The sequence below is a fragment of the Pelodiscus sinensis genome, chromosome 16 (assembly GCF_049634645.1).
Source record: "Pelodiscus sinensis isolate JC-2024 chromosome 16, ASM4963464v1, whole genome shotgun sequence".
Taxonomy (NCBI): Eukaryota; Metazoa; Chordata; order Testudines; family Trionychidae; genus Pelodiscus; species Pelodiscus sinensis.
This window is the reverse complement of record NC_134726.1, coordinates 31,550,033-31,574,915: the sequence shown is the minus strand read 5'-3', so window position 1 is coordinate 31,574,915 and position 24,883 is coordinate 31,550,033. Positions and strand designations below refer to the sequence as shown.

Genomic DNA, 24,883 nt, shown 5'->3' with positions numbered 1-24,883 from the left:
ATGTTATCAGCATGAGGTCACAGACTATATTTAACTTGCCTATATAAATCTAACCAAATGGCACAGTTTCTCCTGACTGCCCTAGAGTGCCAGTTGAAGCAGAATGATTGTGTGGAGGCCTGTGCAAAGCTCGCATAGCACTGCCTCTTCTCACTGTGTATGAGCCGAATTGCTTGCTGAGCAAATTGAGTGAAGCATTTTTTTTCAGCGCTTATCAGCTCAAAGGAATAGGGTTGGCTGTAGAACTAGGTTATATGTTACTTCGGTGAGAGAAGCCGATCCTTACTGAAAAGTTTGTTGTTTGGCTTATAGTCGGGGGAAAAGAACAAGATTCTGATGTGATAATCACTGCATCTGATGCAGATAGTTACATTCCCAGTTAGTGCACATATCTCAACAGAAGTCAGAAATCCTTTCTTGATTAATCTTTTAGCCTCATAGACTTTAAGGTCAGAAGGGACCATTATGATCATCTAGTCTGACACCGCCCCCCCCCCCCCCCCCCCCCGCACAGTGCAGGCCACAGAATCTCACCCACCCCTTCCAGAATAATCCTATAAGTGAGAGGGTAAACCAGTGTGTTTTACAGGTTTTTGTGTCTTAATCTAAATACAGATCCTCCACTTCCTAGTACAGTAAGTATGCAGGAGGTTGATGGAGTGCTCTGATAGAGCTAATGTAATTTGCAGACTTGGTTAACAGTAGGTCCGTGCTGTTGACTGGCAGTGTTTTCTTGCATGGAACTGCTGACGTTCTTGCATTGTAGGTCTCTGACTGCTGTGATCAAATAAGCATTAGCCTCACCTCTCTGAATCAGACCTCTGGAAAAACATGGCCTTGTTTTCTCTGAAACACATTTCTGGAATTTCTGATCTCTGCCATAATAAGTTCTGTTCCTGTGAGTTCCAGCAGGCTTCCGAATTGGTAACCCACCTTTAAAACTGAACCTGTTCATTTGGGATGAGAATTCATCAGACTTGTTTCTGCAGCAGGTCAAATGATGAGTCACTAGCTGATGAGAGTCCAATAATGTTCCAGTAATGGTCCATGGATCAGCTCTTGTATAGCCTGGACCCATGTGGAGAACACTTTCAGTTGCTTTTGCAGGGAGAAAGATTTGTCTTTCTGATTTCTTGATGACTTTGGGTGAGTTAACTTTATTGTCTGGGAGAAAGAAGGCCATCTAAGTTTTTTTTTTTACAAGCATAAAATGTAAGGCTTGTCAAAAAACAGAAAATCCATTTGTGAGCTGGCTGGCTTAGTCCTGTGCCCCAGATGTGTGCTCCAGCCGGTGAATAAATGCCCAGCAGTCCCCTTTAAACCACTGGCCCAGAATACACGATGGGCCCAGCAAACAAAGACAAACAAGTAGTAGTTCAACAGCTGAAAAGGCCAGGTCCTGGTTCAGGGTGGGGTATCAACAAAAATGCAGTCCCACAGTAAGGCCTAAGCCCTGGTTCAGGGCAAGGCAGCAACACACACGCAGTCCTACGGCTCAGGCCCTGGTTCAGGGCGAGGCAGCAACACAAACTAATTCTCTAGGAAAGAGAGAGGAGGGGGAGACTGTCACCTGGTATGTGGCGTTGGCTGAGGGACGTGGGCCCTCCCTACTCTACCGCATCCTGGCCCAGGGCCCTAGCAGTGGCAGCCTTGGCTGCCTTTGGGGCCAACAGGGATCCGGCCTGCAATACGCTGACACACTCTAAAGTTCTATGTGATCAGCCTGACAGTCGTCGGCTTCCCCTGACTCTCCCTTGGCATCTACCTGGCCCCTCGCAGGCTGCCGGCTCACGTGGTCATCGCAGTCTGCACCCTGTGGCAGGGTAAAGAAGGTCTCCTCTTCAGAGCAGAGGCCCGGCTGTCTGAACTAGTCCTCAGCCTCTGCAAGATCATCAGGGCCCTCCTGGCTTGGGAGCTCAGGGCAGGCCTCTCTGCTTCCTCCAGTGGCTGGGGCCTTACTAAGGTGCTGGGCTCAGCTTTCATCCTACCTGCCCTGCCCCTTGACTTCCGGGGAGTTAAAGGGGCAGGACTCAGCTCGGTCCACCCGGGGTCGGAGTGCGGTTCTTCCTCCTTGGGGTCAGTAAGCGAGCCACCCCTGCTCACTACACATTTCAGAAAAATATTGATTTACTTTGAAGGTGTTGAGAGGAAACCATTTCCATCTTTTTGTTGTTCTCTGTTCCTGAGTGCAAGAAAACTACGGCTGTCTAGAATGGTGCTTTTTTTTTTTAAATCCTTCCTTTTCTACTGTAACTCATCCAGCATTTGAAAAGAGAGAGCTGCAAGTTTGGTTTTGTTTCCTCATGCCGCTCTAACTTTTGAAAACGACCTTGGTTTTTAGAAAAGTTAAGTTAGGGTTAGGTTAAAAAAAGGGGGGGAGGGAGGAATGTGAGTGACGCCAGCACAGCCCAGACATTCAGTTAGTTGAATTCAAAGGGTGGTGGCATATGATGTCAATGCTTTCAATTTTAACGAACAAGCAACTTGGAAAAAGCAGCTCCACACTAAGTTTTTCTTTAAAAATCAATTGTTCATCAAGCATGCAAACAGATTTTAACTAGTTCTAATATACATTATGAAATTAAGCTTTTTCTTCACCTATGTCTTACCTCTTAATCGTTGGTACAGCATAAACTTGTGTACGTAATAATCTGATTTAGCATAATTTTGGAAGCCAGCCCAAGCTGTTTCAGGATTCATGTCAACACCCTACTCCCCTAAAGAAACATAGCTATGCTAAAAGAGCAGAGTGTTCCCTCTTCCTGGGCTTCAGAGCTGTTGACAACTTGTTTGACCCTTTTAGCACCTTGATTCTGTGTTGCCACATGGCAACAAGTGCTGTCAATCAAGCATTCTTTAAAAAGCTGTGCAACTGCAATTACAGTTGTGGATCACTAGGGGGCAGCATTAAATGGGAAACAGATGAAAGTTTCAGGAGGCAAATACAAAGCAAATTTTCAAGGGAAGGAAGAAAATAGGCTTCGTTTTAATTCCTTCCAACCAGTAATTATATTTGAACATTGCCCCCTTTGTGTACCAAGGGTGCTAAGTGCATTCTGCCATACTGCATAAATACAATGTATTTCGAGTTGGCATCTGCTGCCAGTGCTACTTGTCTCCTGTATATAAATCAACAGCGTTAATCCTCTTCTGGACTAAATAGCTGGGGATGTAGGAATTTATCCTAGGAAGAGGCTGTTTCCGTATTGGCAAGTCTGTGACTGGAATATTATTGCCAAGTTTCCATGCAACACACAGATCAGTACATATCCTCCTACATCTCTGCTCGTTTGTTTCTCTAACTAAACTGGATTTTAGATCAGTTTCTTGAACTTCACTGTTGTAGCTCTAAGCAAGAGACCCTGAAAACAGTCCCAAATGCTGAGTTTTTTGGGCTTGCCTACGTACAAATATTACACCCCCATTTAATTCTGTTGTTCTGAGGTTAGCTAATGCAGTTGAACTTTGGGCACTTTTAACGAATATCTGTTTAAAACTAATGATATGTCTAGCTTGCATTTCTCACTTTTAACTGCTTTAAAAGTCAGACCCTAATCAGAGCCTTCATTCAAGGAGCACAGCTTTGTGTGGAGCAGCCTTAAAGTGCTACTTTGAGAGGGCTCTGGATAGTTTCATTAACAGGAAGTGATGGCCAGTCACGTCGGGATGCATGAGGCAGCAGAGATTGGTCACTGGGGGGCACTGCTCCACCCAGGATACTCAATACATTCAGAATCCAGTTGACCTTTACCCAATTCTGTACTTTGCTGATAGCAGGTAATCTTACAGAAAGGATCCTCTTAGATAAATGTAGGGGCCACGCAGGAGTAGCTGCTATGATATTCTAAATTGCCATTCACATTTTTTGAGAAACGTGGCAGACTCCCAGAATAGCAGCATTAAGCCTTTGTTGAACAGCCACAACACAGCATTTTAATTAACAAGCATATGGAGAGCTAGGGCAAGTTACAGCTGTCACTGAGATTGGGAGGGTGGGGAGGACAGACAAGTGATGGAGCCTGCAGTTGATTTCCCCTACATTTTTCTTGATCAGTAGATGGCCTTGTGTCCATTCTTATGCAGTGAGAGGCAGCAAGCATGCAGGAATGCTGTGGGCAGTCAGCGATTTCTGTCTTTGCCTTCTTACATTTCACTCCATGGAGCATGTATCTGGCCTAAATCTAGACTAGTCAGTGCTGATCAGATAATGACAGTGTGAACAGCAGACGGTGGCTAGGCCAAGCAGGGGAGGTTGATTGGTAGACGTGTTGAATTTTAGCATTGCCTGGTCATCTGTAGATTGGCTCTTGAAAAATCTTATGTGGATGAGATAAGCAGACGAATTGTATCAGTCTGCTGCATTTGTTTTAAATATGTTCTAAACAAAATTTTATAGCCTAAGTGTCAAGACAGTTGGTGGGTGGGCTGCGATTAGATGTTGGTATTTATAGATACCTGGTCTATGCAAGAGATTTTCTGTTTTGATCTCTCCCCTGAATGCTAACTAGCTAGCCTTACCTCTGGCCCCAAATATGGAAACTACATCTCTACTCCTGGAAACAAAGGGCCATCCTGAGTGCCAGCATGTTTGTGTTTGATCACAGCTGCTTCCTGTCAGCTTGCAGGAAACAGGAGCCACCACCTTCAATAGATGTACAGTGAGATGATTACAGTACGTGACTGGCTGGATCTCCATCACATCCTCCTTTCTCTTCTGCTTGCTCAAGTTGTAATGGATTGTCCCACTCTGCCTGGCAAGCTGGTGCAGGTGCAACCAAGGACAGTAAAACGCCAATTGTCCGGCACCCAGTGGTCTGGCACTCCCGATAGTCCGGCACCAACTGGAACCCGGAAATGCTCCGGCCAGACGGACAATTGGAGCTGCTGTGAGCCCCATGGGCGCTCATGGCTGGGAAACAGAAGGGGAGAAGAGGGGAAAGTGATTATACCCCTGTGACGGGTCTGCCAGGTCCGCACTGCATCCAGGGGGTGGGCGGGGAATGGCGCAGCGAGGGACGAACCCTCTGCTGTTTGCAGGAAGCCCCGCGCCACCGCCAAGAGTTTCCGGGAGGGGAGCAGGCTTCCCATTCCCCAGACTGCAGTAGTTATCGCCGAACAGGGGGTGAGGGGCGGCACTATGGGACCAACCTGGCAGCACCCCAGCTGCTCTGCTCTGCAGCTTCCCCAAGTCCGCCGCTCGTCAGTTTCAGCAGCAGAAGTGGCGGACTTGGGGAAGCGGCACGGAGCAGAGCAGCTGGGGTGCTGCCAGGCGCTGAGCAGGGGGTGAGGGGTGATGCTGCGGGACCAACCCAGCTGCTCTGCTCCGCGCCACGTCCCCAAGTCCACCTCTTCTGCTGCTGAAACTGACGAGCGGGGGACTTGGGGTAGCTGCAGAGCAGCTGGGGTGCTGCCGGTTTGGTGTCATAGCGCCGCCCCTCACCCCCTGCTCGGCGATAACTACTGCAGTCTGCGGGGTGAGGAGCCCTCTCCCCTCCCGGAAACTCTCGGCGGTGGTGCGGGGCTTCCCCTGCCTTCCTGCAAAATGGCGGGGGGTTCGCCCCTCACCGCGCCGTTCCCCGTCCACCCCCAGGATGCAGTGCGGATCACGGCAGACCCATCACAGACCCATCACAGCCCCTCCCGATACTCCAGCATATCCGATAATCTGCCACCACGTAGGTCCCAAAGGTGCTGGATTATCGGCTGTGTACTGTAATCAGGCCCACTTATCCCTAGTCATTCTGGAACTGTTTAGTAATGCAATGGCATTGTAAAGGACAAGGTGTTTTCCAGCTTAATCTAGGTAAACTGACTGCCACAGTGATTTTTAACACAGAATATAACAGGTGAATGAATGGGTTAAAGTAATGCAGGAAATCAGGTTTAAAAAAAAAAACAAGATCACTATATTGGGAACATAATGCAAAATTAACTTTCCAAAGTTAGGCTCCAGGATGAAAAGAACCCTAAGTAAAAAGTCTGAGTGGTCACGGTGTGAGTCTGTAACTCTAAAAACAACAAGCAGTCCTGTGGCACTTTAGACACTAACAAATATATTATGAGCTTGTGTGGGTAAAACCCGCGTCCTAGGCGGAGTTGTCTTCTGGCCTAGGAATCCGCAAACTGGGCTCTGTTAGTGGTAGGCATGTAAAACCCTGTTTAAAAAGTTAACTGGTTAAACATTGTTTGATGGGTTAAGTGGGATCCCGTGAGTGTGGGAGCAACCTGCAGCGCAGTGAGCAAGGCCAGGCAGGAGTGACCCTGGGAGGTGGGGGCTCTTACCAGGTAACTGTTTGATCCTTTACCTCCCTAGTAACTAGTGTGGCACTGGGATGTCACATCGCCTCTGTTTAGTCTCCCACTTTTTCTCCCTATCCTTTTAAAGTGTAAGATGTTTTGGGCAAGGGATGTCTTTTGGCATGTTAATACATGGGCCTCTCAAATTTAGGCGAATCTAGGTTTGGACACATAGGTGCTATTGTAATACAGATAAATAATTGAGGCTGACTGCAAAATTCAGCCCAAAGCGGCACAAGAAAACAAGCATAGGCTTTGTCTATGCTAACTCATACTGTCGATGTAATCTACATCACTTCAGCTATGCAAATTGCCTAGTTGAAGTTGACGCACTGAACGCACACAAGACGCTGTAGTAAGGTTGGCGGGGGCTGCACCCCCGTGGATGCTGGCTACTCTTCTGATTCAGGTAAAGTCCCAGCATCTACGGAAGAGTGCTTGGAGATCAATTTATAGCATCTAAGAGACCCAATAAATCGATGGCTGCTGGATCGATCGCTACAGCATCAATCTCCGGTGTAGTGGAGACAAGTCCTAAGCAAAGAAATGCATTTTCTCTTTTGAAACAGAGCTGCTTCGTAAAGCAAAATCTTCTTAATAATGGGGCTAAACTTTATCACTATTAAAATTGAGCAGTGATCAGAGATCTACAGTTACTTAGTATTAAGGCCAAGGTAAGTCACAGACAGATCATAGACAATAAAAAAAAATTATGGAGGCCTGTGACTTGTCCCTGAATTTTACTATAAATATCCATGGGTGGTTGCAGGGATGGGCTTGGAGCCCCTCCACCCCTCTGAGGTTTTTGAAAGTCAGAGTCCATAAGTTCTGTGACAATCACGGCCTTAGTATGTGCAAAATGCTAAACAGCTGGGCTAGTCAAATCAGTTTATAGAATAGGCCTGTGAGACAGGCCAGGCCAGGTCTGGGCACAGCTGAGGGCATCTGCTCAGGGTGAATTACTCAAATTCGGGGCTCCTTACAGCTCCCAGACTGGAAGCCTTCCCAAATAGGCCACACACCAGTCCCACAGAGCGCTTCAGCTGCCTGCCTGAAGCCTCATGAGCAAAAACACCTCTGACACCCCAGCAACATTCGTGCCCCAGATGGCCCTGGGCCTCAAATACAGGTGAGGGGTTTTAGAACCCAATTTCACCTACTCTGAACAAGTTCTGTCCAGTCCCAAGAAACCAGCCACAGATCCCAAATCAATTTACCCTCCGGATCTTACTCACAAATCACGCTGAGCCAATCCTTTAGCATCTAACATCTAAAGGTTTATTGCTACCAGAAAGAAAAGCGTGAGAATAAGGTTGCTAAATAACCATACATTACATGCATCAAATCTCCCAGTTCTTAATGCGGTCTCTAGCAGAGATGTTCTAGCTGCTGGCTTAAAAGTCCTTGTTGCTCATCCTATAGCAGGATGGGTCTACAGTTCTTCCCGGCTCGTGATTCCCTGCAAGGCTGCATCTGGGGTCAGAAGCAGATCTGAAGACCAAGATGGAGTCAACCACATGGCATATTTATACTTCCTTCCTGGTCTCTCCTTGGCTGCAGCAGGTCACCTGGCCAGTGGCCTATCCCTGTGTGCCCTGCTGGCAGCTCTTAGGTGTCAGTCCTCATTCTTGAGGTGTGTCTTTGGCCTATTGAGTGCTATTGTCCCACATAGCCTCGCTAATTAGCATGTCCATAGGCCGGGCTCTGCCCAATGCTCAAGCCCATTCAGAGAGACTTCCAGTCTCCATACAGATTACAGAGTCCTAACTCCACACACAGACATAATACAGATATATGAAGAGCAGATACAGAATCAGAAGAAAGTAAGCTTTTGTTTGACCCCTCACATGGCCCCCTTTGTACCACTTTTGGGGCAAACACCCACCCACGGCTGCAGCAGTAACCTGGCTGCTCCCCTCACAATCCAATAATGTGACAGCCTCTGTTCTTGGCTATTAGGTTACCCATTAGGCCAGGTTCATACTGATGGAAACAATCACAGAATCCTAGAACTGGAAGGAACCTTGAGAGGTCATCGAGTCCAGTCCCCTGCCCTCATGGTGGGACCAAGCACCATCTAGACCAGGGGTGGCCAACCAGTTGGAGACGAAGAGCCAAAATAGCTGTGGATAGAGAGCCAAGAGCCACATGTTATATGTTTGTTTTTATATATTGATAGATAGATATAGTACACAAAATGTAGTGATAAGAATAACATTATGGGACATTTCTGACAAAAACCAATAACAAAGTCTCTAGTCACTTAAAAAATTCACAGCCAGTCCATAGATCGTCAGAGAACTTGATGAGGAACAAACATCAAATTTAAAAGAGAACCTTTAAAAATACAATAATATTCTCACACTTAAAAAAACACATCCCCACCATTGGATAGTAGTTTTAAATTTAACACTACTGTCCTATTATGTCCTGTGAGTTACTTCTCAGTTCAGTTTAATTTAAAAAAAATAGCACAATTTGAAGTGCCTGTTTCACTCCAGTTTGTTGATCTCTGGTATAGTTTCCTTTTATTTTTTTATACACACTCATTCTCTCTCTCTCTCTGTCACACTCGCATTCTGTCTGTGCGTCTCTCTTTTTCTCTCTCTCTGTCTCTCTACATGCTAATCAAATGCTGAGGGTGCCCCTTTGGACGCTGGGGCTCTTACTGCTCTCAAGGGGTAAGGGAAGTCCACAGGAGCATTTCTCCCATTGACCTCATGCTGTGAGCGAGGATGGTGTTGAAGCTCAGTTTAAACTATGTGGAACTGATCTGTTTTTTACATGGTTGGAATTGCTTACCTTAAACCAGGAGTGTCCAAACTTTTTTCAAAGAGGGCCAGATTTGATGAAGTGAATATGCGTGAGGGCCGACCATTTTGCCTGACATTCTTTGAACCATTAAAATTAAATGCAAATTAACTATTTTATGCAAAGTTTATTGCAAACGGCATGCTTTTCATTTCGTCACATGGATGACAAATCTAAACAGGTGTTAAATCACTCTGCCTTTCATATCTGAAGGCCAGATGAAAAAAAAATCCAGGAAGCTGCAATATATGTCAGGAATATTGTAAAGTACATTACATATTATTGGTAATAAAGGTTGTCTGTCAACTTCTAAGTTCAAAAAATATGAACAGGAACATAACACCAAGTATACATGTTGTGTCCAAATATATTTATAACTGATTTAGACCAACTGACATTAACTGAGATTTTACAGTGTATTCATCTCAATACATATGGATTCGTTGGGGGGCCATAAAGGATAGATATTGCCAAATTACCTGGGGGGCCGTATTAAACCGGAACACGGGCCGCAATTGGCCCGCGGGCCGGACTTTGGACATGCCTGCCTTAAACCAACTTTCCCCTGTAGTGTGGACCTGGCCTAAGACAGCTGCAGTTAGTACTATATATAAATTTTAGTCCCTGTAAACTTCTTCTAGGCTTATCCAGCTGCTGTCCCCAAAACTAGCAGTTCAACTAAGAGTTCCTGACCATGTCTTACATAGTTATTGGCGATGGCTTCATACCTAGAGCCCATTGTTAAGCGATTACGTACCAGCAGGAAGCTCCCAAATTCCTCTTGTGCCGTCCCCGTTGGTCAGGTCTCTAGCTGAATGCTGATGGTTTGCCAAACTCGACTGCTTCTGGTGAATCTCTTTCTACTTCAGTGGTCTCCAACCTTTTTTAAGCACAAGATCGCTTTTTGAATTTTTCAATCCAGGATCTATCTCAAACCCAGACAGTGCCAGACCGAGCCAAACTTGCATCCTGGGCAGCAGGTATGCGGCCCCATCCCTAGACACATGGCGCCTGATTGACATGGTAAGGGGTGCCCTGCTCCCGGGCGCGCGGCGCCCCTTACCACTTCAATCAGGTTGGCACCTCGGGCAGCTGCCTGGCTAGCTCCCCCTTAATCCAGCCCTGAACCCAGATACCCTTGCCCTACCCAGTTGAGGTGAGGCACTCCATGCTCACGCTGTGGAGATGGAGTACTGTGGCTGTGATGGATAGGAGGAGCACCTGGCCAGCAACCGCTGACTAAGGTGTTAAACTCAGGTAGCTAGCAAGGCTGTTGGCAGGGAGCCAAAATCCAATGGGGATACAATGCTGAAATCTGAATTGTGTAAGATACCTTGCCTGCTTTCTTTGTGTGGAGAGAGTTAAACCAGGAGTTGACACACACAATGATTTAAACCCGGGCAGGATTACCATGCCCCCAAGGAATTCGGTCATGCAAGTGGAATGAACCCAGAAGGGGTTGAGATTAAAATAAAGGGAAAAGTGTATGGTTTGGTTTGAACTGCTCTGTTTGAATCTCTGCCTTCCCTCCCCCATTCACTATCTAAGAGTTGTTCCCAGAGATTATCTGTGTTTTAATGTGTTTTACTTTGCTAGGTTTTACAGAGCAACTATAAGTATATCTTTTGTTTTGTAATAAAAATCACTTTTTAAGGTGGTGATTTGGTTCTTGTGTCCTGGAAAGTGTGGGTGGGTGTGCGTGCGTGCGTGCATGCCTCAGACTAAGAGGTCTGTTACCAGAGGCTGCAGTTTGTTTTTCTCTTCTCTTCTCTTTCAAGCTCTCTTGTGGTAAAGAGCTTGGGGTACCCCGGGGGGATTCAAGTGTTTCCCCCCTTTTTTTAGGGCAAATCACTTGATATAATGGCAGCTACACCCCAAAGTCAGTAAACCTGTGACTCTGGGGAGTTTTTGTAAGCAGAATCTGTAGAGGCAAGGTATTTTTAAGGTCTCTTGTGGGCCCCCACCTTCTGCACTCAGAGTGGGGAACAGCCTTGACAACACCCTTGCTAGCTACCTGAGTTTAACCCCTTAGACACCGGGTGCTGGCCAGCACTCCTCTTCATCACAGTGGCAGAGGAGGGGGGCACCCTGATGTCAGCAGCCCCCTCTTCTGCCTCCCCCACCCTGCACAGCAAGTAGAAAGCTGGTGGCGGGGAGCAGCTTTAAGGCAGAGGGCAGGCGCACCACCGAAGTGGAGGAAGAGGAAGCCGATGTACTGTCATTGGATAGTCTCCAAGCCAAACCAGACAGGATCACCTGTCAGAGACTCTAGCATTTACCAGTAGATCCAAATCTACTAGTGGATGACCACTGTTCTACTTGTGTGGTTTAGGCCTGATCTTTCTTTCAGTGCAAATCTGTGCAATTTGGGGAAGGCCCCCACAGCTGTAGCTTTGATATTTGATGTAGCTATGATTGTCTTTTCTCATTAACATCTGTTGTTATTCTTAGGAAACCTGCAGGAAGTGCCAGGGGCTATGGAAGGAGCACATGAACCTTACCTGTGAACAGCTGGCTGAGAAGGATGACATAAAATATAGAACATCTATGTAAGTAACTTCCTGAATCTGTCAAAACTGGGTGCTTATTCTAACTTCTAATCTGAGTTGCACAGTAAACCATCTGTGTTACTAAATTCAGTAATAAGTGTTGTGTGTGTGACTACATAGAACATTCTTGTTTGTGTATTAATAAGGCCCTTGACTTTGTGTGTCAGTACACTGAGAGGATTCTGGGGTTATGAAAAATGAATAAGTACCAGGCTTCTGTGGTAGAAGCTCCAGGAATGATTTTCAGCAGCGTAGTCCATGAGGTAAATCGAGGTGGTGGGAGTTTCTATTCCAGAACATTACTGTTGATTCATTTAATGTGACAGGTAGTACCTGTCGTTCAAAAGAAATGAGACATTAGTACTGCATCTGGCTGGTTATGTTGTGTAGTATGCAAAGGAAGGGTGCACTGACACACAAAACAAGCCTTAGTTTGTCACCAGGTCACTTGTTAATGTTTGGTTCTGGGTAATGTAAACTGATGGTGCAATGGAGTTTGTGACACCTGGGCAAAGCACTCACCTCTGGCCTCTTCTACTACGCAAATGGAGATGTGCATACACATTTACACACAAATAGATTGTGCATGCTGTTAAAGTTAGTTATTCTCTGAAGACTTCTACAGACTAGAAGTGTGCAAGTGTAAAGGGTTACACACAGGCCTCCTGCCCACCAGCTGACTCCATATCAGAGGCAGCAGTGTTGGTGCTCACAGGGAGCTAGTAAAAGCTGGCTCCCCTGCATACCAGCTCCTGCCCTGCTGCATGTAAATGTGTTACCTAAATAAATGCATTTTAACCTCTCTACTGCAGACTTTCATCTGAAATGCTAAAATGTATGTAAGGAGTTTCAGAAAATCTCTTTTGGAGTCTAATCTTTGTCCATACTGTAGCAACAGCCAAAATATTCTGGAATCTGTGTCATGGAGATTTTAAAGAGCAAATTAGATAAACCCCTCTTCGGAGTGGCCTAAATAATTCTTAGCCCTCCCTTGAGTGCAAGGTACTGGACTAAAGACCCCTTGAGGTCCCTTGCTGTCCTACGTTCTCTGTTTCTAATTGTGAAAAATAAGTGGGGGTTGTGATACAAAACTGCTGAATTAGAATTAGAGTGGCCTGCTTTTGTTAATTTGGTGTCTCTTCTCTCAGGTGTATCCCAGACTCTAGTAATCTTGTCATCTTTGATCTGGTTTTTAGTGTGCTTGGGGCAGGCAGAAATCACATTTCAATACTACAGTTGAACTCTGGAGGTTTTGGCATTGTGAGTCCAAGTGACGCTGCTTCATTCACCCCTTGGGACATAATTTTTCAGCAAAACATTAACTTTCAGGGACATCATTCAGTGTCTTTCTGCCACTACTCACCCTGTAGAAAAGAGGAAGTGGGAGTATTGTGACACTCATGTCCCAAATAAGAAGAGAAAGATGTAGCTTTAAAAACTTTAACAGAATTTTGCCTTCGTTAGTAGTCCAGATGAGGTTTCACTGTATGAAGACAATAAAGCTTCCTGTTGAATATAGGGAAAAGGAAGCCCAGCTGGAGTTCAGGCCTAGCTTCCTGCCTTGTTCAAAGTTTTCCAAAAATGCATAACAGCATCCTGTTAGACGGACGAGGGAGGAGCAGCAGTCAGAACAGATTTAGTTCCATGAACTGCAGATCCAAGCCTTGGGATGGAAGGCTGAGAGGGTGTGGATACTACTACATAAGCCACTACAGTAAAAACTTGTGCTAGGTCTGAAGTTGCTGTGAATTGTGAGAAGTGTATCATGCTGGTGAAAGCAAGGTATATTATGGGCTCTTGTCATGAAGACTGCCTTCACACTACACTGTTAGTGCACCTCAATAAACTGTAGCCTCCCTCTGCAGGCTGCTGTGACCAGCCACATTGTCTACTGAACATATGTCCATATCACAAGACCACTCGAGTAACAGGATTGATACACACCACCAATGGAAATGGTGCTTATTCCATACACAACCTTGCCAGCCAAAGCAAAGGCGTCCCCGTCTCTCAATACAAGTGCAGCACCTCCACTGGGCTACTGTGACAGTTTCTTCCACATCCAGCCTGCTGGTTCGAACTTCGCTAGCCTCTCTTTCTCCTAGATGGTGAATTGAAGAATTTAGCTGGGTCTAAAGCTTAGTAAGACAGATCTCATAATCAGATTTTTCAGCTCTCGTGGTGACCGGCACTAATTGCCAAAACTTTTCCTTCCAGTTCCCACTCCAAGGTAATGTAGTTACTGGAACCCTTTGAGTGGATTAGACCTCTAGAATTATAAATCTTAGAATTACCCATCTTCACCAAACCATCTCACAGAGGGCAGGGTTGTGTGGTATCATAGATAGAACCAAGCGCTTCCAGACAACAAACTGGATTCCAGCTGGCGATCTGAGCTACAGTATATGTGCATTCCTTTGAACAGTAACACACAGAGCAGGGAATGGGCAATGAGCAGCCTGCGTGCCAGACACAATTCTCCATGGTTGCTTCCTATAGTTCCCATTTCCGGGAACAGCAAACTGCAACCTATAGTAGTTGTGAGCAACTGTACCTGTGGACATGCAAGTGAGTAAAGCATCATGCACAGCTAACTTTTAGTGAATTGCATCTGGGCCACTTATTGGCCGTCCCGGTCTAGAGAATCTCTGTGGGAATAGCGGGGAGACTTAGTAACAGGGACAAAATGCCCGTTCTCTATGGAAAGATGTTCCTTTGTTTTATTCACCAGACAGGAAAGAAAAATAATGTCCAAAATTCTCAGGCCTTCCAGATTAAAAATTGAAACGTGTTCCATGGCAACTTGGTAACCGAAGCAACAGCCAGAGAGGAGCTGTAGTTACAGAATGACATTACACAGTTTGCTTTTCCTATACCTTCATCTCCTTGACTCTTTTTCTGTGCAGCCAAGTCAAGAATCCACATACCCTTTGGCCCTTGGAATGAATTTGAAAACAAAGTCAAAAACTGAGCTTAGCCCTGCTGCGTTTTGGCTCACTTGGAAACCAGATTTAAGCCTGTAGAATGTAACCAGTAAACTTCCTTTCACTTAATTTGTTTTCTACTCCTCGTGGGTTGACTCCAAATGGAATTCAGCCCAGACTGCATTGGAACAACACAAGGCTTTGGAGGAGAAGTAGGGAGAAACAGAGGGCTGTCTAAGAAGTGAGGGAAAAGTTAGGGAAAGGGCTATTGAGATTGCTGGGTTCTCATTATTCACGCTGAGAACAGGCAAAACAAACATACCATTTCCAGCTTCTTTCCCTTTTACCCTTCTTACGTTACAGAGAAGAGAAAATGACTGCAGCCCGGATTCGAAAATGCCATAAGTGTGGTACTGGCCTAATTAAATCTGAGGGTTGCAACCGCATGTCCTGTCGTTGTGGTGCCCAAATGTGCTACCTCTGCCGAGCCTCCATTAATGGATATGACCACTTCTGCCAACACCCTCGATCACCAGGGGCCCCCTGCCAGGAATGTGCAAAATGCTCTCTCTGGACCGACCCCACGGTAAGTGATTCACTAAGTATGGAATATTGCAATCACTGTTCACTATTAATACCTTGTGTTAGGAACTCTCTACCATATAAGCTCTGTTTACACATCAGCATAGGTGCAACACAACCATTTCCTTGCCTCGGGGCCAGCCAGATTGCTCTGGTAAAGGACCCAAATACTCTTTTACCCAAGGGAAAACTGAAAGACTCCAATAAAGATGGTTCTCCAGTCAGAAGTGCTAAGAACAAGGATCATGGCCTCTTTATAACGAGATAGGCAAGCAGCAAGGAGGAGCATGTATCTAGTGGTCAGAGCAAAGGATGGAAGTGGGACTCCAGAGATTTATTCCCACTTCTGTGACCAGCTCATTTTTGGACTTTTATCATGACACTGTGTTTGGATGAATGAATGCACCTTTGTAAAGTGCCTGATAGTCAAAGATACAAAATCACTGGTACAGTATATTAGTTATGTCCACTGTTGCTGCTTTTGGCATTGCTTATGCTGAAAAGGACTGAAGTGTAGCTCTGTCTAGGGAACACTGTCATGGGTATAACAAACAGGCAACTCTCAGTCCTGAAGATGCGAGTTGTACAAAGCCAGAAAATGGGATTTGGGTGTGTGTGGGGGGATTGTCATGCTGCAGGAAGAAGCCTTAAAACAGCGAAGTTGCAAGCCAGTTTTCCCCAGTATCTGCCTGAGCTTCTATGATTCAGACTCTTCACCCTTGAAGGAGTAGCAGTACTAGGACTACAGTGGGTTATCAGAGCTGCCCGGGTTCACCTTTAGGCAGGGGAAGCATGCCCCTCTTTGGCTTCCTTACTCTGTGAACTGCCCTGCATTGCGGTCATCCTTTAAGTGGACATCCCCACTCACTTCCTTCTACCTGCAGGCTCTCAAGAGCACCACTGTTTCCACAGAATTCTGAGCCCAGCTGGGTTCAGTCATCGATTTAAATTCCCATTCCTCCCTCCAAAAATTCTCTTCTGACTCCTCCCAGCACTGGTAGTTTTTTGCCCAGAACAAAGCTAGACTGTGAGCTAAGTACACCTTTCCCCCTTGCCACTGCCACAGTGCTTCTGATGCCTGTTCATGCAGTGTCCAGTCAGTCTAATTCCACTCTTCCATTTCCCATCAGGGCATGATTCTGCAAGTCAGGAACAGTAGAGCCTCCTCATTCCCACAAGGCTGCTGATTGTGTTCAGCAATGGCATCTCTTCAGAGCCGGAGAGAACACAGGGCCATTCAGAAAGCTCATACTGTACTTAGACTCAAACAAAGAATAGGCTGTCATCCAGCCCTCTTCGTCTGCTTAATTAACCAACACAGCAAAGCAAAATTTTCCCACTCTCAGCTGGGAGGCAGCACTGCCAGCTTTTTTGGATGACGAAGCATTGGCTAGCTGAGGAGTTGAAGCTGGGTGAGTTCTCTGCTCCGTGTGCACAGGGGTGCCATGAAACGTGGGTCTGTGTAGGCTTTTAAGCTGAAATGGTAAATGGCTCTTTGGTGTATTAAATCTTTTTTTAAGAGTTTCAAGGACAATAAGTGAAAGGGTTTAGGATCGCTCTTTCAGTCTTGCCCCAGCTCTGTTCTAGCATGGGGAAAGGGGAAAACAACATAAAGTATCAGAGGAATAGCCATGTTAGTCTGGATCTGCAAAAGTGACAAGCAGTCCTGTAGCACCTTATAGACTAACAGATGTATTGGAGAGTGGGTCTTTGCGCACGAAAGCTTATGCTCCAAGACATCTGTTAGTCTATAAGGTGCTACAGGACTCCTTGTTGCCAACACAAAGAAAGTTACCCAAGGGTAAGAAATGCAAAATGCAAGCTGAGTTGTGCATCTTGTAAGGGGAAATCAAGAGAGGCAGAAGAACATCAGGACTGGGGGCTCCTGTGCTCTGTTTTGGTGGAGACAAACATGCCAGTGAATTGGGGAATCAGCCAATACTAAGCAAGACCCCTTTGCTCCATGTCTGGGCACCAATGCCATTTGTGTCTGTACCATTAAGCCCTTTTCGATGTAATCCTTCTTACTTTTTTCTTTCCTTCCTAACCCTCTCGTCCTTAATCAACAGAAAGTCCTTGTTGCTTAGTTTGGAGTTGGCATGTCCATGGTGGCTCATGTGCCCCTGTAGGCAAACTTAGTGCTCAGGATACAGTGAAGAAAAGCTTTGAGCCACTCAGCTGCTTTCTGAATCTGCAGCCCTGTACATGCGAGCAGCGCCTGGCCAGCTAGCAGAGTGCTGCAATCATGACATGGGCAGACACGTGCATTCAAGGGTGCTTTTATTAGAGGCAAGGTTGCAGAAGCACACTAGTTTCTGCATCTTCACTGCTCTTGTTTTTATCTAGAAATGTACATACCCTTGACTAGTTCAGCATATCCGTTCCCCACACTACGAGGGGACAGAAGGGAATTGAGAACGTCCTTGGTGGGGACAGAGTTATCACAGGGTATGTCTACACTTGCACCCTCTTTCGAGAGAGGGATGCAAATGCAGCTGAGCAAAATTGCAAATGAAGCGTGGGATTTGAATTTCCTGTGCTTATTTGTATAATCGCGGACCGCCACGATTTTGAAATACACTATTTCAAAATAACAAAGGCCGTGTAGACACGGTTATTTTAGGAGAAAACCCTTCTTCCAAAATAAGCCTTATTCCTCATACAACGAGGTTTACCGGTTATTTCAGAAGAAGGGTTTTCTCCCAAAATAACCATGTCTACACAGCATTTGTTATTTCGAAATAGCGGTGGTATGCAATTATGCAAATGAAGCACAGGAAATTCAAATCCACACTTCATTTGCAATTTCGTTCAGCTGCATTTGCATCCCTCTCTTGAAAGAAGGCGCAAGTGTAGACATATCCACATTCTGCTTGTCTTATTAACAGGGCAAGAAATGGTAACTGTGGTGCAAGACCTCACCCTGCACATTGGTATTTCATAAATATGCCTTTTAACTTGCTGTTACGTTCTGGGATGAGTGATAGCCTTGGTGAAGAACCCTGGAGGTGTTGGTTGAGATTCCATAGTTAAAACCAATTTCAATTTTGCCCTTAAAGAATTGAACCTCACTTTGTCTAGAATAAGTCTTCTGAGACTATTCAGATCTGTTAATTACAGCTAAAATGTAATTAAAACAGAGTCCTTTAAAACATTTAGCATTGTCATTCTTTGTCCCAAATGATCTTACCGGAATAATGCAGGCTCTTAAATCTCTCTTTATAATAAAAATAATTTAAATGGGTCCATAGGCAATACTTTAACAGATTAAGTTGTAACTAAGCTAAGTTATTAGTGTCTAATGGTTATGGTTACATAGGCTACAAACAAGTCCAGGCTACTACTAAGTGGGGCCATTGTGACATATGGGATAATTTAACCAATTATCACCCTTTCTGTATAATTTGCATTCAACAATTCTGTTGATTCTCGTGCATTAGGGATATGAGCACGACTGGACTTCGATGCCAAGAGATCTCATTGGTAGGCTGCTTGGCCAAGCTGTCACTTCTGATGTTATGTGGCCACATGCTAGCTTGAGCATCAGTTCTGAAAAGTCTTTCGTTGGCAGTGCAGCCTCAATTTCATTGCATATATAGGCCCTGCTGCTGGCACTGAGCACAAAGAGATTGGGAATCAAGGATTCTAGAAGTCACCGTTCCCTCTCCCCCCCCCCCCCCCCCCCCCAGTCACATGTTATCACTAAGGCCACTCTCTAAGCCCATAAATAAGTTGCAAATTAAGGGCCAGTTTTTACCCGTGCGCTCAGCTGGTCTGTGCAGCTCTGATGCAGTGCAGCTGTAAACCCAAATGACTCGTATCAGTTTGACTGCTTTGGTGAACCAATGAATCTGCCCTTAAGAGTTTAAAAAATTTAAAATGTTTGTTTATGTTGCCTGTGTTCAAGTTACTGGAAGTTTTGAATGTTAGTTTCCGCTTTGAGTTTTTGGGTCAAGATTTATGACTTTACAAAATGCTTAAGAAATTCCCAGACAAACTACATTAAACTGGGAATTAAAGTTGAGAGTATATTTGAATAACTTAAGGCAAAAATGATTCCACAGATAACTGCATTATCTCAAATTCTGACATTATAAACCAAGGAAATTCAGAGTGAAGCTTAGACACAGAAGAACTCGAGACCTGTTAAGATAAGAAATGTGCAAATTAAGGCACGCAAACGACTTTAAACTCTGCTCTGGGGAGGGTGAGACAATGGTCCTCTCTAAAAACTAGTTTGGCTTATTGTGGGACCAAAAATTCAAATACCTTTAATACTGTGATTATTGTAGATCAGTGGTTACCAACCAGGATATACTGGTAGATCTTGGAGCCTCTGACAGGTGATCCTGACTGGTTTGGCTGGGAGGCTATCAAGTGCCGGCTCTTCAGCTTCCTATCCCCACGCTGCTCTGCTACTCCAGAGCCCTCAGAGCTGCTACCTGGGAGCCCCCTGCTTGTTGTGCAAGGTGGGGGGGGGAACAGAGGCAGAGAGGTGCTGATGTCCCCCTCTCCTGTACCCCATTCTCACAGAGTAAGGAGAGCAGGGCGTCAGCGAAGGGGCAGGGCCAGGGAGAAGGGGTGGGAGCAGGGGTGTTTGGGTTTGAGGTAGATTCTGGACTGACTTAAATTTAAAAAGTGATCTTATGTTTAAAAAGGTTGGAGACCACTGTTGTAGATCATCCACTTAGACCTCTCAAAACTGAATGGCTGTTTTAATAGCTCCACATCTTCATGTGGCAAATTTGAGGAACTATCCCAGGTTGAGTTATCAGCAGAACTGGTTTTGGAACAAATTGATAAGGCAAACAGAAGTCAGCCACCAACACCGATGGTATTCATCCAAGAAGTCTGAAAAAACTCAAATATGAAATTGCAGAACTGCTAACTGGCATGTAATCCCATCGCTTAAATCAGCCTGTGCTGACAGAACACCTGACTGCTAGAAGCTATGACTGGATGACAGGGGGTAGGTCACTTGATAAAGTGTCTCATTGTGTTCTCTCCTTCCGCAGCACCTGGCACTGGTCGCTGTCAGAAAACTGCATACTGGGCAAGATGGGTCTGACCCAGTATGGCCATTATGTTCTTATGCCAATGTGTTCTCTAGCAGCCCCCCCCTTTTCCTGCAGTACCTCATCTACCCTCTCCCATTTATGACACAGCTGCCTTAATTCCCATTTCCTGTTGCATAAAGGAGAACACAAGATACATCTCAGAGGTAGCCGTGTTAGTCTGTATCTGCAAAAACTCAATGTCCAATAGCATCTTAAAGAACAACAGATTTGTTTGGGCATAAACTTTCGTGGGTAATACTCAGTTTGGGTCGGACAAAGTGGTTTTTACCCACGAAAGTTTATGCCCAAACAAATCTGTTTTAGTCTTTAAAGTGTCATAGGACTCCTCGTTGTGTTTACACAAGAAATAGCACCCTGTGTTCCACAGGCTCCCCGCTGCTGATCTGGGAATGATTTGAAACAAAATGTTAATCCTTTGGAAGTCTCTTTCATGAAATCATTTCAAGTTTATTAACAGCAGCTGTGGCCACACATACATGGAAAAGAGAGCATTAAAAAACCCCAGAAAGGGAGGCCCTGGTAGATAAACCCATTCAGAGTCATTTTTCTAAAGCAAAAAACCTCAGCCCTTGAAATAATTAGTGGGTCTGTCATTTCTCCTTTCACATGAGGCTGGCAGGCGTTTTCCTGTGATGTTCGGTAATTAAAGGCGGTATAAAAAAAGCCTTGTCGATAAAATATTTTGAAAAGCTTCATTGATAGGGTAAAATAGATTCTATTTTGGAACTGCTGTTGGGATTTAGCCTCTATATGTGACTTGTGAATCCTTTATCCTTTGACACTGCAGTTTCTCTTCCCTCATGTTTTTGGCCTCACTGTGTACATGCCTACTGCTGCTGAGGCAGTAGCTGGGTGTGTTGTTTTCCTTCCTAAAAGCCTTGTCAGAATTAGCTTTCCATTTGTTGCAATGAAAGGGTGCTTGCCTTAGCAACTGAGCCATCTCTTTATTTCAACCCTCCACGAGTCTGCCACAGGCTCTAAGTCCGAGCCATCCTCTTCCTCTGTGCTTGGCGCAATGCTTTCTGTGCTCCTCTGAACTCAAAAGGGGACGCTGCTGAAAGCAAGAGCTTTTTTTAAAAAATGTAACCAGATCCTCCTTGCTTTTGGAGCCCCTCCTGAAAGTAGAAAACAGGTCAGTCCAGCGCGCTCTTTTGTTCTACCTCTGTGTCACATGTCTTTCATTTGACGGATAGAACTTGGTGAGATGCAGTTTGCATGCCCACATATTGGATTCGGGGCCAGATCTCAGTTTTGTGTTGCCATTTCAAATGCAGGATATTTTGATAGGTCTTGGGCAGTTTTGTGATGTGATGTCTGCGGTTATTGGATGTAAAATAAATCCTTTCAGGGTCCAGTCGCTTTTGTTTGGCACCTCCTTATATTTGATATTATCTCATCTGGGAGAATAGAAGGCCCAAGTTTAGCAAAGTCGCCCCTCCTCTACCATCATCACATGGTTTTCTGGCACCCAAAGATTAGTCCTTTCTAACCTCTTCCTTGGTCTCTTGACTACTAGTCTGGTAAATTCTACTACAGGTTGAAACTCCCTAAACAGGGAGACTCTGGTTCGGCAACATCAGTGGTCCAGCCCGGATGTTACTGGACCAGAGGGTCCTAGTAGAGGGCCAGCAGTAGAGAGCTCAGTGCACAGCAGCAGGGCTGGGAGATCTGGCAGCCGCAGCAGCGGTGGCAATGGCCCTGTGGTGCTGGCGGCTGCTTCCACGGCAGCAGCCGGGTGGAGCCCAGAGCAGCGGCACGTGGCTGCCTAAGGGAGCCAAAGAGCCCCGATGCGTGGCTGCTGGGGAGGGCCAAAGCGGTGGTGCGCAGCTGGGGGGAGGGACATGTCGAGAGCCCTGGCACGCAGCTGCCTGGGGGAGAGGTGGGGGCAAGAGTCCTCATGCGTGGCTGCCTGTGGGGATTGGTAGGGCAATGGGGTCTGCAGGAGGTGGGGAGCCAGCTGGGAGGCCAGAGGGCAAGGCCAGAGCTAGGGGGGCCAGTAGCAGGGGAGCCAGAAATGACCTCCCCTGGTCCGGAAAAATCTCTCATCTGGAAGTGGTCAGGTCCCAAAGGTGCACAATCTTAACCCTTTTGTTACTTTCTTGGGGAAAGAAAAGCTACCTTGTCCTTGATTGTAAAGAGCTTTCTTGGTGTCTAGATACATCGGGTTCATCTTTTGGGTTCACCTAATTAACACTTGCAATGATAGGCTCTCAAAAACTGTCAGATCAGATTATTGGGTTCTTATACCTTAGTATCCTGTCTTAAACAATGGCCAGTCCCAGATGCTGTAAAGATGCAAGAAATGTTGCACTAAGCTCTTATGAAATGAAATAACTTGCCCATAGGGAATTTCTTAATTTCTTTCAGTTAGAGGTAGGGATGTGAATGGTCAATTGGGGTAGCCCCCGCCAGGGCGGCTTCAGTCCCAACCAGGGGCCGCTCCAGCCCAGTTGTGGCTGGTGAGCAGAAGGGTCTGTTACAGCCCAGCTGGGCTGGAGCAGCCCCACCACCTGCCCCCATTTAATTGGTGAACCAGTTAAACATAACATTGAACCAGTTAATTGATTACCTGAGATTTTATTCCTAGTTAGAGGTTGGTTTATGCCCAGAAGCAGGAGAGTTTATATCCTTCCTGGAATGCTCATTCTTTCAGTCTTTGCAGTTAGAACTCTGGATATGCTTGCCAGCCCTGAAAAAGTCTAGTGCTGTTTTCATTTTCCCAAATGGTTGTTCTTGATTATTGTTGCAGTAAGTTCCATGTGGTAAATCTGTAGTATGGAAAATTATTTCCTTTGTGTCTGCAAAATGTGCTGAAAACTGCCTACTCCTCACAGAAGCCCTATGTGACAGATTAGTGTGTGTCTGGATATGCCTCCATCATTCTGCAAGTTCCATTTTGTTTTATGAACATCATTTTGATTCCACAGTGCACCCTGCCTTGCCTTGCATGTTGGACTGGGTTATCCAGTAGGTGTGCAGATCTCTCTGCCCCTCCCCCTCCCCACGAGAACTGTGGAGAGCAATCAGGAGTCATTAACCTGGATGGTCTTGCATTCAAATAGAAGCACCTTAAAACAATCAGCTGGCTGCAGCCAAGGGACAATGGTCAGTAACAAAACAACAGAGTAGGCAGTGGATTTGAAGGTCTTTGGGGGTGAGGGCACCTGATAAAGGAGAGACTAGAACTTTTATAATAGGGAAGTGCAGTCACTTACTGGAGAAGGCAGAACTGAGCAGGAGACAGGAAGGTCCCACAACCTTGGAAGGACTGACCAAAACACTCTCCTGGAAGGAGAGTGTTGCATGCATGTGGTTTATTCTTCCATAGATCTGTGTAGTTCATGTGCTTAGTCTGACTAAAGAGCGTTTAGATTTAGAAATTCCTTTGCAAAGTCTGTGTGGCCATTGTTTTAACTCACTGGTTCTCAAAGTGTGGTGGGTCCATGGACTACTGGTAGTCCACGACTTGAGCTGAGCTCCTCCTCCTTCCCCACTGGGATAGAGGCAGCTGGAGCGGTGCTGGCACTGGCGAGCCATGGCTAGGATTGTCTGTTTCACCCTCGTCTCGCTCCTCTGGAGGATCTGTGGCACTGGCACTAGCTCCTGGGTTTACCTGGCCAATTAAAGTAGGGGGAAAGGAAAACTGGGCTCTTGCAGGCTGGAGCAGGATCGGGCAGTGTGAGGCCAGGGCGAGTTGCGGCTCTGAGCAGCACTGCAGGCAGCGAGAGGCCGTGCTCACCCCTCATTTCCTCCCCCCCACCCCGGAAGGGAGCATTGCAGGCTGGGCACCCCTCAACCACCCGCATGTGGAACTAGTGGACATCAGGCCACCGCTGCAGTGGGAGCTGCTGGGGTTTGTAGGCTGCCTGCGCATAGGACTTGGTTCCCAGCGGGCTCTCGTGGTGCCTTCTTCGGAGATTTTTGTCCCAGCAATGTGTGAATAAAGTTTTAGCCCAGCACCTCCTGCAGCTGGGCTGCCGCAGGCTAGATATCGGAGCAGCACCTGTCACGTGGACTGGCTCCGCATAGGCACATGTGGGAGCCTGACCTGAGTTCCAGCGCGGTATATTGCCCCCTCCCCTCACCCCCCCCCCAGCTGGGCACCCACCCTCCCCCATCAGTGGGGCCTGCCAGCTCAGAGCAGAGCGGCTGAGTTTGCAAATCACCATTGACACTAACATGTGCTGTGCAGCAGTGTTCCTGATCCTCCTGCAGCCTCGCTCTGGGGCGGCGGGATCGCTGGGAGACCTGGTGTCATTTTTTACTGACGAGCGCACGGGACTGCTTGCTCTGCCGCTCTCCCTGAGCTGGTTTTTCGGGGCTTTCTTCACCTCCCCTCTCCATCCGTGTGCCCTCCTAGCAGGAAGCTGGTGCTCCTGCCTGCATGGGGAATTGGGGGGGGGCTAAACTCCCCCCACCCCGCTGGGGGAATGTCAGTGCAGTGACACACTGGCTTCAGGCTTTTCCCCACTGCTGCCATTGGCATCCCTCCCTCCCCCCACCAAGACCACACACCCCCCAGCTTGCTCCTGCACCCTCCCTTCTGGCCATACTCTCCAACCTCCCTTGCTCCTACACTCTCCCTCCTGACCAGACACCCTACCCCAAGCCTCCCTCTTGCACCTCTCCCCTGGCCAGACAC

General features: G+C 46.4%; 1 protein-coding gene across 5 annotated transcripts in view; it reads left to right on the top strand.

Annotated features, from left to right (window-relative positions):
* The window catches only part of RNF216 (ring finger protein 216), a 146,544-nt gene that overhangs the window by 100,606 nt on the left and 21,055 nt on the right, over positions 1–24,883 (top strand). For all 5 annotated transcript variants that reach the window (XM_075899673.1, XM_075899671.1, XM_075899674.1 and 2 more), the window contains 2 exons: positions 11,560–11,657; positions 14,945–15,167. In XM_075899673.1, coding sequence (XP_075755788.1) covers positions 11,560–11,657; positions 14,945–15,167 — 321 coding nt within the window. The remainder of the gene's footprint in view (positions 1–11,559; positions 11,658–14,944; positions 15,168–24,883) is intronic.